At 45.0% G+C, this 13,002-nt stretch overlaps 3 protein-coding genes across 3 annotated transcripts in view; 2 read left to right on the top strand and 1 right to left on the bottom strand.

Annotated features, from left to right (window-relative positions):
• lamc3 (laminin, gamma 3) overlaps window positions 1-2,468 on the top strand; it is a 62,731-nt gene extending 60,263 nt beyond the window's left edge. Inside the window, exon 28 of the mRNA XM_083670662.1 lies at window positions 545-2,468. Within this exon, the coding sequence (XP_083526788.1) occupies window positions 545-807 (263 nt within the window). The 3' untranslated portion in view covers window positions 808-2,468. The remainder of the gene's footprint in view (window positions 1-544) is intronic.
• Window positions 1-13,002, bottom strand: part of ptger4b (prostaglandin E receptor 4 (subtype EP4) b) — a 164,012-nt gene that overhangs the window by 114,691 nt on the left and 36,319 nt on the right. The window lies entirely within an intron of this gene.
• Window positions 2,797-11,164, top strand: aif1l (allograft inflammatory factor 1-like). The gene is made up of 6 exons (XM_083670717.1): window positions 2,797-2,904; window positions 3,112-3,173; window positions 4,978-5,044; window positions 7,319-7,360; window positions 7,593-7,755; window positions 10,974-11,164. The coding sequence occupies exons 1-6, from the start codon at window positions 2,880-2,882 to the stop codon at window positions 11,068-11,070; spliced, it is 456 nt and encodes a 151-aa protein (XP_083526843.1). The 5' UTR covers window positions 2,797-2,879; the 3' UTR covers window positions 11,071-11,164.

Here is a 13,002-nt window from a genome sequence, read left to right as displayed (position 1 = left end):
GAATATGAAACCAAATAAAATGATCTTAATTTAAAATACCTGACCCAAGCATTAATTCCAATCAAAAAGTATACTGCCACAGCAACGTGAATAGCCACAGCTTTATTGATTGATATGCACAAGGCAGCTGTACAGGACAGGTATTGATAGAATGAGTCACACCCTGTGGTCCCTGCCAGGCCTAAGGTATGAGTCACTTGGCAGAAAAGGCAGTCAGCACGGTGCCATTTTAAGTGACAGAAATCCAGTCAGTATGCTGGCAGACCCTTTGTTTGGGGTGGGTTAAACAGACAAATAAAAATGAAGAAAAAGCTCAAGCCAAAGCCACCTGCCCTTAGTGACTTCACAAGGGCCAAGTTGACGAAAGGGTTCTTTACCAGGTTTATTTTAGTCAAATCTGTCCTCTCTTTCTGTCACCATACTCATTTAATCCTAACCATTTTAATCCTAAATTTGAGAGAAGCACTCAAGGTGTTTAATCGCCAACTGACTCTGTGCTGGAGTAAATAGCTCTCTCTGCTGTTGTGTTGTTTGATATGACCAGATGGGAACATGGCGTTGGAGCGCTTCGACCGCATCCTGAACGAGACGGCGGTGCGGTTGAGAGGGCTGCGTGGGAGCGTGGAGAGCCCAGCTCTGAGTGGGAAGATCCAGACGCTGCGTGCTGCCTCCCAGGACCAGCAGGCCCATCTCTCCCACATGGAGCAGGACCTGAAGGAGATCAGAGAGGAGAGGGACAGCCTGAAAGACATCGCCCTCCACCTGCCCAAGTCTTGCCCCAAGGCCTCAGACACAGGAGGCAGCTAGGAGGGAGGACAGGATGACTGGACACTAGGGGAGATATATAGAGGAGAAGTATTGATGGAGAATTGGTGGGAGGATTCGGAATGCCTCTCCGTCAGTGTTGGGAGCATTGGACAGTTAGCCGTTCATCCCTGTCTAAAGCAGATCACAGCCATGTAGTCCCTTCTCCCCCCCTCTCTACCGTGATCCTCTCTGCTCTTCTCAATCCTTCCACCCTACCGCCCTGTCACTGTAGTATGAATATGCAAGCATACACATGTATCCAACTCTTAGCCCCTTGCAACTACCAACACGGCCATCATCTCCTCCTTTGGTTCTATCCCTCACGCGTTTGACTCTCCCTCTGTGCATTCCACCCTCCCCCCTTTTTCCATCCAACGCCACAGGCTCATTCTCCTTCTCCCATAAATTACTTCCCTTTCCAACGCCTTCATTTTGACATCATTGGATTTCATTCCCCCTCTCATATTAGTTACAACATCAAAAGTTTAATTAATCCATGAATAATTGCTACCTATTCTGAGCTGCAAGTGTGCTCTGTCAAGTTTAAAATAATGCTGATTTCTTTTATGGGGGTAGAAGGTGTGTCTGAGAGTGTCTCCAATCTGACACATTAATTTACACTTGAGCTCTTTCTCATCAGCCTGACTTAATTAACAATTAGTCCTTTTGCCCTCGATGGGGTTCAGGCTCAACAGCACACTGCCTTTCAGTTTGGGATTCTGTGTGTACACCTCACTTTGCCTCAGCCCCCTGCCCCCCTCTCTCTATCTAACTCTCTCTTTCTGTCTTATATCATTATCGTCTTTCAAATGCTAAGGAAATTAACCAAGACAGCCAAACTGTTATTTGCTCAATGTGGACGACCATGGCTGGAGTACCGGCTGAATTGTAAACTGTAGAAAGACAAACTAAAAGACAATAAAACTATATACAAAAGCAGATAATCATATTGCAAGCATGGCACACTGCATTTAGACCACACTTGACCTTTTAGTTTAAAGCTGCCCTGAAAAAGAACAAGTATTGTTGTTATTGTGTTACGCCATTCATAGCTGTGTCAACCTATGATCTGCTTCTGTATATTACCTGTCAGGTTCAGCACCTTTTTCCCATTATACAGGCCACCTTTTGTCTTTTAGGATTATTACAGCCTGTAAAGGGGTCTTCTCTCCACTGAGCTTAGCTGAACTGTGGAAAACTGTCACCACAAATGTGAGCCTTGTAATGACTCATGCTCAATTTTGTCAAGTAATGACATATCACCAGGTGATAAATTAATTAATGTGATTGATGTTCCGATTTTACAATGCTCAATAATATTGACATGACTTAATCAAGATATGTATTATTGGCAGGTTTATTTGACAGGAGTGTGTGTGTGTGTGTGTGTGTGTGTGTGTGTGTGTGTGTGTGTGTGTGTGTGTGTGCGTGTGTGCGTGTGTGCGTGCGTGCGTGCGTGCGTGTGTGTGTGTGTGTGTGACTGATATGCAATATCTTCTGTTGGCCACATGATGATGCTGTTTTCTGCCTTTTTGGGCCAAAACACACCCATACACTAGTAGTTGTGTTTATATAGGCCACAGTGTCAAATGAAGGTTTTAGAATGAAAAGCAACCCAATGATTGTAGTGCCTTATACCAATAAAAACTGTATACACTGTTTCATTTACTCAGCTTCTTTTGAATATCGGATCATGTGTTCAGTGTTCTGGGATAGTTACACTACTTTTATTTTCACTATTAGTTGAATTACATTTTGGTGGGCCAATGCCCAACCTCTTAAAATGCTTTAAAACAATGTGTGATATAAAAACTTCTGAACACTTTCATGTCATTTCCATAGATTTTCTCGAACCAGATGAAAAGTATTGTGCACTTGAGCAGTTCTCTCATTTCCACACGAGGGTAGCCGAGAGTTGCTAGCATTCCTGGCGAGCCGAAGAGCATCACTTGCTGTGAGCTGACCCACACTGTCGGCCACAGCCATACCCCGCGCAGGGAAGAAGACTGCTGCAACCTCACAGTCCGCCGATTATCCTTCTCTATCATTCCATATCACAAATATATTCCACAATGCCTTCGAACCAGAATCTTCAAGGTAATTATAAATAACTAGTAGGGACATTTTTGGGGGGGGGTTATCTTCATGGGTAACATTTGATGTCTTCTTCACATTGTCGACCGGCCCATTGGAATGCTAGCTAACCACACTTTCCAATGGAGTATCATGCAAGGGTGCTAGCTAGCTAAGCTACCTCAACAGTAGATGATGAAATTAGGCTAACGAGCTATTTTCCTCTTGCAGGAGGGAAAGCATTTGGAGTATTAAAAGCCCAACAACGGGAGAGATGTGAGGAAATAAATAAGGTACGTTATCTTGGGTGTGATGTGAATGAAACATAGGCCTATATTTTCGTTTTACGTGCATTATTATCAGCTCGATTTGTAGGGGAATAATGTATAGCGTTACTTGGCCTTGACCCTGGCTTGTTTCATTACACGCGTAGCGCTACCACTAGCTGTGTCAACGAGGTTTTGCTGGTAGGACGCGTGATAATTGCTGGGTGGGTCGGTGTCTATCTTCTCACACCTGACTATGAACGTGCCAGTTCATTAAAATTCAAAAGGTTACTGCTCCTAGTCCTCCTGTAGGGGAAGTAATTCAAACGACCCAGTTATTTTTGCCTCATTATCGTGAGGAAGGCGGTAGACACTTGTTGCATGCCTGTCCGTCCTCACAGTTGTCTTTTGGGGTCAGGGAGTGTCTCTTGCTCTGACTATAATGGATCAATGTCAAATCGCGCCATAACTTAGACTAGCTGTTTATCCTACTCGCTGTTCCCCCTTGTTTTAGACTCATGTCTGCAAAATATGCCTACTCGATGCTGTTTGGTCCTTCTGTCTCCTCTTGGAGACTGTTATCCCTTGCGTTTAGACGGGAAACAGGTGTCTGGGCGGCGGCATGAATGAGCCCTTTGTGTCGGGGTTAGCACAGAGAGGGCTGGAACAGGCGCGCGGCATTTGAGCTGCAGCCTCCGCGGCTGTTCCCACAGCTCTCTCTCTCTCTCTCTCTCTCAGCGGGCAGCCTGTCAAGTCCGCTCTGGTCACATGAAAACCTAGAAGAGCTGAGAAAATCAGGTCGCGGGCAGTCAGCAGCATCAGGGCTTCTGAGCTTTTTCAACAATACTCTCCTGCCATGCCTATGTGTAAATGGACAAGCCAGGAATACACCTGATCTATTGTAAATGAAATCCTATTTTTGGCATTTGCTTGTGTTAAATGCAGGGGCGTTGTCGTCACTACCACTCAGCTGAGGGGTGTTCAGCAGATGAACACTTAAGTGATTCCATTTTCATCCATTTTGAGGCCTACTTTTTATAGGCAGTCATTATCAGAGATTGTCTTGTAATATGTGTGTCCGTGTGTGAGAGAGAGAGAGAGAGAAAGAAGGAAAGAAAGGAATGGAATGGACATTTCTTTTTTGTCTTTTTAGTGTTGCAGTGATGAGTCAGACCCATGGAATCATGCTGTCCTTGAGAGAGAGCCTGTAATGCTGATTCTCACATCCACCTTAAGATACACGCCACACATGCATTCTCTCACCCAAGACCCCTCAGGCATCAACAGTCTCTTCCTCTCTCCCTTGACAACACCTGAGTCACATTGCAGAAAGTCGGCCTTTACTGACTCAGGTATCAGAGTATTCTGATGTTCTAGTTGTTTAATGATCCCTATAGCACAGTCAGATCATTTACAACCCCTAGAGGCATAATGGTTCTGTCCCACATGGCAGATTGCTCCATTATGTTTTCATTAGGATTCCTCGAGGCATTTGCAGCCTCCTCCTACACAGCCTTGTGGAGTGTCCCATTTTATGTTAGATCTTTTTTTTATTTTATTTTTATCACTTGAGGTCGTCATTGATTGCACTGTAGTTAGCTCAAGTTTCTGACACCATAGAAACCTCTTTCAGATACTATACTGAAACCTCTCATTGAAGTGTGAAAAACACAGCAGGCTTTGGCTATTGAAACTAGCTTCTGAGTCGAGGGGTTTTGTAGAACTTTATCTGAAGGCCTCTCCCGGCGCATAGATGCCATGTATTTTAAGGAAGGGGGTTTCTCTGATGGGCTTCCAACCTTTGTTTTCCTCTTTCCTCTCTCCTCTGTAGGAATTCATGGAAGATCAGAAATACCGGGATGAGGAGGACTTGCCGGATAAATTGGATGCCTTTAAAAGTAAGGAATTCTTCCTAGAAGACCTGCCCACAATTCTTTATATTAGTTTCCCTCTTCAGCACAGAGTCAAAGAGGGATGCGTGTGTGTGTGTTAGTGAATGTTTAAAATTTGCCTCAGGGAATGTGGTACCATATGCTGATGAGTTTGTGGCGATGTAAATACCATATTTCCATTCTTGTGTCTGTCAATGGTTATGTGTTTGCATGGTGTCTACTTGTTCGTGTGTCTGTTTTGATTTTTATTTTGTGTCATGTTTGAGTGGGAATGTATGGTCCACAGTGGCCTTGCAGGAATGTGCTAGGTCCCTCTTCTTGTTTTTATAATATGCAGCAGGGCTTTGGGAGAACATGTGGTTTTAGGGAGTAGAATAACATAGCAACCAGGAGCAGATTAAGGCCAAAACCACAGCATGGAGAATGAGAGATTACCTACAAAGACTCCTCCAGATTCCTCTGATATTACTGTCCTGTGTGTGTGTGTGTGTGTGTGTGTGTGTGTGTGTGTGTGTGTGTGTTAGTTCTAAGACGGATTATAAACATATCATAGGAGCCCTACATACATTCCTAGTGCCATAATTGTCATATTCGTAAGTACAGGAAGTGGTGCATAAACAGACGGGTCCCATGTCGTCTCTGAGATGACGGCTGTCTTTCTGCTTCTTTCTCTGCGTCTCCCCATGGTGTCATGGTCTCTGTGACCCCTGAACTTTGCCACTTGCGTGCATCTCTCTGCTGATTGGTGTCTGTGCTTCAGAGCTGCTTCCCTGTCTGCTTTAACTCTCACTTGTCTTCTGCTCTGTGGTCTGGGGAGGTTTGGAGCAGAGCACTAAGAACTATCTACTCAGCACAGCATTTCTTATACTGCTTATATAACATATTGTGTAACATATAAGTTCTATAAGCACGATAAGAAATGTTACTAATAATAATGTGGACTAATAATACTTTTATGAAAGTATTTACAGAGCGAAAGAGTGCAGCAGTTACTACTGCTCCAGAAATGTTATTGTTTTGGGAATGAATGACAGCGGCCTTGCCTGGGAGCATCCCACTCTCTCTTAGTGTAGGTCCCAAAGGTCCCCAGGTCTGGAATGTGGCTGTGTGACTGACGCATGTGTGTCCGAGCAAAACTCCTGAGAGAGAGAGAGAGAGAGAGAGAGAGAGAGAGAGTATTTGTCTGTCTTTGCTTATCTGCACACACTGTGGACATCTGAGAGAAATAGGAGAAGACAGGGTGAAAGGGGGGGGGGAGGAGGAGGAGAAGAGAGAAGGGCTCTAAGATCACTTGCTCAACTCACCTTTGGAACATGAGAACATGAAGGAATGTAGGAGACTGGCAGACAGAGAGGAAGAAGGCACTTGTTGTTGAGTTGAGATTATCAGTGAGTGTGGATGATTGACAGACTGCTTCATGACAAGACACCCACTCAGACTTGGGTTCAGGCAGGACCCTGTGTGGGTAAAGGCCCAATCCGCCCAAAGTTCATGAACAGGGTCAGCATTGTCCCACCCCGCCCCACCCCCCAGGGTTCACACAGTGACACAATTCCACAGCTCAAGGCCTCTCTCTCTCTCTCTCTCTCACTCCAACAGAGGTTCCATTGTGACAGGGGAAACAGCCAAGCCTAATCCAGCAATCTGACTAACTAAAGAGATCCTCAGAGGAGAGAGAGAGAGAGAGGAGTGATAGAATGAACATCGTTGCAGCCAGCCAAGAGGACGGTTAATGCTCTCAAGCTTATCAGAGAGTAGCAACTGCACTGTACTAGTTTTGTAATCTACTGATATTGTGTCAACCTTGCTATCCGAAGTTATTCCAGCTCTAGACCTAGCCTATTGAACTCTTTCACCCCATTCACACCTCACAACAATGCCGCCAGTTTCGCGCCATTGTTGCGTATTGAGGTGTGAATAGTCCAAATTTGGTATGAAAAAAGGGTTTATTTAAGAAGCCTAGTGTCTGTTGTGAATCCAGGCTGGACCCACTGTTCCCAGATGACTTGTCAGTCACAGTGGTCTGGTTGCTATGGCCACAGACGTGGCCCCCCATTGTGCACCTCTCCTCCTCTCCCTTTCAAAATGCTTTTCAACTGACCCTTGCCTGCCAGACACACCTGGTGTGTGTGTGTGTGTGTGTGTGTGCGTGCGCATGCGGAGATGTCGGGTGTAGGGGGTGTTGTTTATGTGTGAGAGTCTCTGTTGGGTGTTAGTGAGTCAGCATTCCCTTGAGTCAACTGTAAACTAATGCAGATTTGTGTTGTTTTTGTTTGGCAGACAAATATGCAGAGTTTGACCTGAATGAGCAGGGAGAGATTGGTAAGTAGCCTGATGGCTGACACTTAACCACCAGGTGCTCAACAGTACTTCAGTCAAAACAAGTCTCATTTTACCGCTGTGCGGTGTTTGTAACCCTATACCCTACAGCTGTAGCTAAAGTGTTAGCCTCTAATGTATGCCATGCTATATGCTGTGCTGTAGTTAAGACTGCAGTGTGTGTGTGGGGGGCGGGCGTGTTTGTCTGACTGACTATTCCTGGGTTTGTTCTCAGATATGATGGGTCTGAAGAGGATGATGGAGAAGCTGGGGGTTCCCAAGACTCACCTGGAGATGAAGAAGATGATTGCAGAGGTCACTGAGGGCAGCAGTAACACCATCAACTACAGAGACTTTGTCAAGATGATGCTGGGCAAGCGTTCGGCCGTCCTCAAGCTGTGAGTGTGTGTGTGTGTGTGTGTGTGTGTGTGTGTGTGTGTGTGTGTCATTGACACCTGTTGCCCATATGTGCTTTGTGTTGTGTCATGCATCATGGACATCTGTTGTATTTCCTCTATGTGGGTGTATATTTTTTCAGTGGCAGTGTGTACTTGAGCCCATCACCGTCTGCTGTGTCAGCCAGTTGTTATCCATAAGCAGGGGGTTGGGGATGACCGGTGATGTCATTACTCACCACTCACCATGGGCATTTTGTCTCCATGGTAACAAAGCCCATAAATGACATGAGCTCGGACATATGGCAGATCATTGTGAGTGCTTCCCAAAACTTGGGAAGGCGATGCCCCAAAAGCAAAATTAACTTTAGTTCAACACTGTCAAGGGAAATAGCCTACAGTCAAGAGGAAAAGGAAATATGTAAGAGAGGCTCGGTAGCGTTTTTAAGGGGGTTAGTTCAGCATGTGTAAGCCCTTTAAACCTGTCCCAGAGGTTTGGGCTGAGAGCTGAGGGCTGGTCAGTGGTCAGTGTGTTTGCTATAGCATGTCAGCTCTACTGGGCTAAGCACCCCCAGACCCTTAGCCAGACAAATCTCCTTATAATCTCAAATACACTAATCATCGGATGAAACTGTACTTTTCTCCCTCTTTCCACTGCTCCTTTCCTCTCTTTCTACAGTCTTCTCTCTCTCTCTCCTTCTTGCCCTCTTTCTCTCTTAATTTAACCTGATGGCGTAGCCTAGTTATGTATTTGAACTTTTGTTGAACCTTTTGTGACCTGCAGGGAGATGAACATGGTTCAAATTGAGTTGATGTCACCAGGTTGATGTGAGGATACGCCTCCTCTTGACGCGGTAGATGGGGATGAGTGCGGTCAGTGCAGAGCAGTGTAGATATAGGGAGCAGTACTAGGACCTGTCTGGGAATGACCGTGGCAGCACACCACCAGCTGACGCGACTATACTGAACAGAAACTATGGGGAATAGCCTCACTTCAAACTATAGGAAGATGGCAGGCTGCTGTAGCCCATTCCTACTGGATCACAGTTCAAGACTGGGCTGTAGGGAGGAGGAATATCGTCGTATTATCTGGCCATGAGAAAAATGGCTGAATCTGAAATCTGAAAAGCTCCTGACGGTCCGCCACGCCACTTGACTTGGCATAGATGCTGTCGTCCATGTGCAGCGGACAACTTTCCCTCCATTCAGAGTGAATTAGATGCATTGTAAATGCTGCTGCCTGTTTTTATCTGTCTGAGTGATTCGAGAACCCCCCCCTTTCAAAACCTTGCTCACTTCAGCCTTTTAATGTATGCATCAGTTTGGCCATCTTCCAAGTTGATCTACAACGGCTCTCTTGTATTCTGTTGTTCTTCTCCTGGGACAGAGGGAGAGTTGGAGAGAGAGAAGTGGGGGCTGAGGACAGAACAGCAGCTATAGTACACTGTTATTCAGAGTTTTTGGCAGAGGGACAATTGATTTTGCTGTAATTACAGGGCAATAATTTGGGTCGGTCACCCCAAATGGCCAGTTTGTGAGGCCAAGTTGAGGCCTTTTTGTTTCCTGGGTTTGCCGTGTGAGTGCCAGACTAAATACACACCAGGGCCAACACATGCACGTACAAACACACACACAGTAACACACACAAACAGCATTTTGTTTGTCCGAGGTTTGGATCCAGTAGTTAAACAGACCTTAACATAAACTTTTCTCAAGTCTTGGTTTACATTCTAAAACTGTGTTTATAAATTCAGGGGAGATGTAGAGTAAATCATGTGCAGTTAAATATTCTTCCCCTTTCCCCATCTTTCTTTGAGGAAACAATAGTAGACCATTGGCTAAGTGTTAAAAATCACACAGACTCTTTTGCTTATGAAAACCAGCCAACCTGATAAACCCGGGAACTACGTCAAAACATGGTGCTGCCATACTGTCAGAAGGTTACCTAAAAGCATACAGTACCCACAATCAGAGAGGTACAGCAGAAGCTGCTTGGGCCCTGCCACTGGAACTCTGGGTAATGTAGTCAGGAACAGAATGGGAGTGGTTGCCATGGAGGCATGCGCCAGCATTTGAGTGGCTGAGCGCCGGTTTCGTCTCCATGGGGATCAGTGCTCCTTAAGGGCTTATTGGAGCTTTGCAGAGGTTAACCTAAAAAGGAAAGTAAAGACGCTTGTTCGCTCTAAATAGACCTGTCAGTCTCCCTCACTTTTCTATGTTCATCTCTGCCTCACCTTCTCTCACTCTCTCCCTCACCTTCTCTCACTCTCTCCCTCACCTTCTCTCACTCTCTCCCTTCATTTTCCTCTCCTCCATTCGTTGACCAACCATTGCCTCATTTATTCTCTCACTCTAGTTTCTCCCCCTTGGTCTCCCTCCTGCTCTGTTGTTCTCTCTCTCTCTCTCTCTCCTTCGTTTCTCTGCTGTTTATTTATTTGCCCTCGCTCTTCTCCCTTTGTCTGGCCCCATTCCCATTCCCTCCATTCAAGTTTGGCGTTAGAATCCTCATCCCTCCCCCCTTCCCGTCCCCCTCCACTTCTCTGTCTCTGTAGATCAGTGTCCGGTTTACTGACGTAGGCCCCTTGTTAAACTCAGCAGGATGCCCTTTGCTGATCGGCCTCTCTGGCCACTCGTTAGTGAACGACACGGTGTGAACCGGGCAGCCATCTTAAATCCTGCCCAGCACCGAGGCGCTCTGAATAGAGGCATTGCACACTTGGCAGTGTCTCGACCTCGTTCACCATTCCCTTGGTGCATGTTCCAAATCCTGTACAGATTCACACCATGTGCACGCACACACACACACACACACACACCACTCAACCAATGCACCTTAAAGCTAACTGTTAAGCAAGGGTCGATAAATACATGTTGTGTTGGTCTTTAGTGATTTAGAGAGTATCCCAGGCAGTTGTGTCGTCAGGCTACTTTGTTTGTTGTAGAGGGGTTTGTGTGAATTGGCATGCGTGCTTGGGAGTGGGTGTGTTTCCATTCTCTGGTGTGTGTGTGCTTGGGAGTGGGTGTGTTTCCATTCTCTGGTGTGTGTGTGTGCGTGCGGCATACTGCTTAAAACCATCCTCTCTTCTAATGTGCCTTGTTGTGCAATGTACAGTACTTCCACTACAGGTCTACTAGCGTAACCCTGGGAGGCAGCCATGATGTAGCTTTACGTTTGTTTACAGATCAACACTGACCCTTCCCCCTTCTCTTCCTCCCTCCAGGGTGATGATCTTCGAGGACAAGGCTAACGGTGCTACTGCTGCTACCTGTAAGCCGGACGGGCATCCTCCCAAACGGGACATTTCCAGCCTGCCATAGACCAAGGGAGGGCAGCCTGTAGACTCGTGAAGGGGCGTAGGGACCATCTTCGGGCCCCACATCAGGGCCCCAGCCCTCTCCGTGGACATGTGTACATAGCCTTATCAAGAGCCCCATCTCAGGACGATAACACAACCTCATACGTCTGAGAGCATGGGGTCTCCTCCATTCAAATGTGTGGAAGAAGAGAAGGAAGAATCTCTTTATCTATATATATATATATTTGCTGTGAAAAAATAAAGGCAGATTAGCTTTTTTATGAAAAACATACATGTATATATTTATATTGATGATAGTGAGAAATTAAGTATTTTTAATTAGCGTTGACACTACATAACCCTTGCGATAACCGTGGAATTGAGTCGTTTTGTGAATATGAGCAAAGTGTTGTGTTGAGAAGACCATTTTGTAAAATCCTGTGTGTATGTGAAAGTGTAGTCTGTTACTGGGAAGATTGAGTTCACAACTCACCTGCTATGAAATGGTCCTGTGGTCCTGTTTATTCATGATTTAAATGTAGCATCAGTAGTCTTACAAATGTAATCAGCTTAATGAATTCAGTATAACTGTAGTGAGGGTTTGTGGTTAAGCTTTAAGGGAAAACTGCTTTTTTGCTTTGACCTGTTTAAGGGAAACCCAAATCCCTTATCTTATTCTCGACCCTGATCTGCCTCATTTCACTCTCCTCCCCTCCCCAAATGTCCCAGTTCCTATTTTAGATTTCATATTTTCATCGTGTGAAAGTAGCATGCTGTTGACGAAGCACAAGGGAAAAAAAGAGCACAGTTTTTCAAGACCTTTTACACAGTTCTCAAGTATGTCACATGGATTCTTGCCAGGCTAGGCTTGGTCATTGTCTCAGTTAAGATCAAATGTGAGAAATTAAGGCCCGCCCCCATTCCTCCAGTGTATAGGTGGGATGGAGTTAGGACTTGGATTTGCCACAGCAAGGCACTGCACAGATTTGCTGATATTGATCACATAATCAGTGGTTATTTGTTACAGCAAGTGATTTATAGATCAGTGATTCTGCGCAGCGCCTTGAAGGCTCACTCCCTCAACCTAAAGGAGTAGGGTAAATTGGGTGGGTCGAGTTCTCTGGAATTTGGCACATCGTGTTGTGATTGGTTTTAAGGCACAAGTACAATACTCAAAAGATTTCCAGTGTGTTAGTATGAAATCACATTCTTTCCAAGTGCCTGACCATGTGGGTAGAACTCAGAAAGACATGCAGTTGAAGGCAAGGAGGGGGAATGTTTGGTTTTAGGCTACTCCCTCCTGAAATGTATCATGTTGTATGGTATTTGGGAAGATAGTATAATACAAGGTGTTTGTTTATTGGTTAGGCTCAGATCATGTTCCTTCTTTAGTTTACTTTAGAAAAAATATCTCAGATATTGCTCTTTATTTATGGTGTGATGTAAAAGAGATACTGTTCCTGCCAGTGTCCCACATCTCCCTGTCTGACTAAGATCATCTGAAGTCCATTGTAGACTGTGGACAAATGATGATCTTATCCTAGTGCTAGGAACGTTTTGGGGAAACTCAACCCGGGTCTCCATAGTGATGCAATGTCTTGCGTTTTAATTTCTATCTCATCGGCGTAACATTCACATTTGTGTTGATATGCATCTTTTCCTTTTTAGATGTTTTTTATCTTAGTCTTGTCATGTCTTACCATTGTCTTGTTGTTCTTTTCTAATTCATTCATATCTATTTGGTGTCCTCATTCTGTTCACACGTTTCTTTAACTAGCCCACCATCCCCCCTCAGGCCGGGTTCATCTCCCAGTAAATTCTGTAATCTGTGCCACAGCATTGTTTTTCTATTCATTATTTTTTTCCTTTTAACTCATTCTAAACATGGAATATGAAATGGTAGCTGTAGTATTAATTTCATAGTAGTACATTTTTCATACAATGTCATTTATGT

Source organism: Argentina silus (assembly GCF_951799395.1).
Source record: "Argentina silus genome assembly, chromosome: 5".
Classification (NCBI taxonomy): Eukaryota; Metazoa; Chordata; class Actinopteri; order Argentiniformes; family Argentinidae; genus Argentina; species Argentina silus.
The sequence above is the reverse complement of the archived record's forward strand: the minus strand, read 5'-3'. Positions and strand labels throughout refer to the sequence as shown.

Coding starts and splice junctions, on each gene's coding strand:
- aif1l (XM_083670717.1), top strand. CDS start 2,880: ATGCCTTCGAACCAGAATCTTCAAG. Junction 2,905..3,111: donor TTCGAACCAGAATCTTCAAG/GTAATTATAAAT, acceptor TTCCTCTTGCAG/GAGGGAAAGCATTTGGAGTA. Junction 5,045..7,318: donor TAAATTGGATGCCTTTAAAA/GTAAGGAATTCT, acceptor TTTGTTTGGCAG/ACAAATATGCAGAGTTTGAC.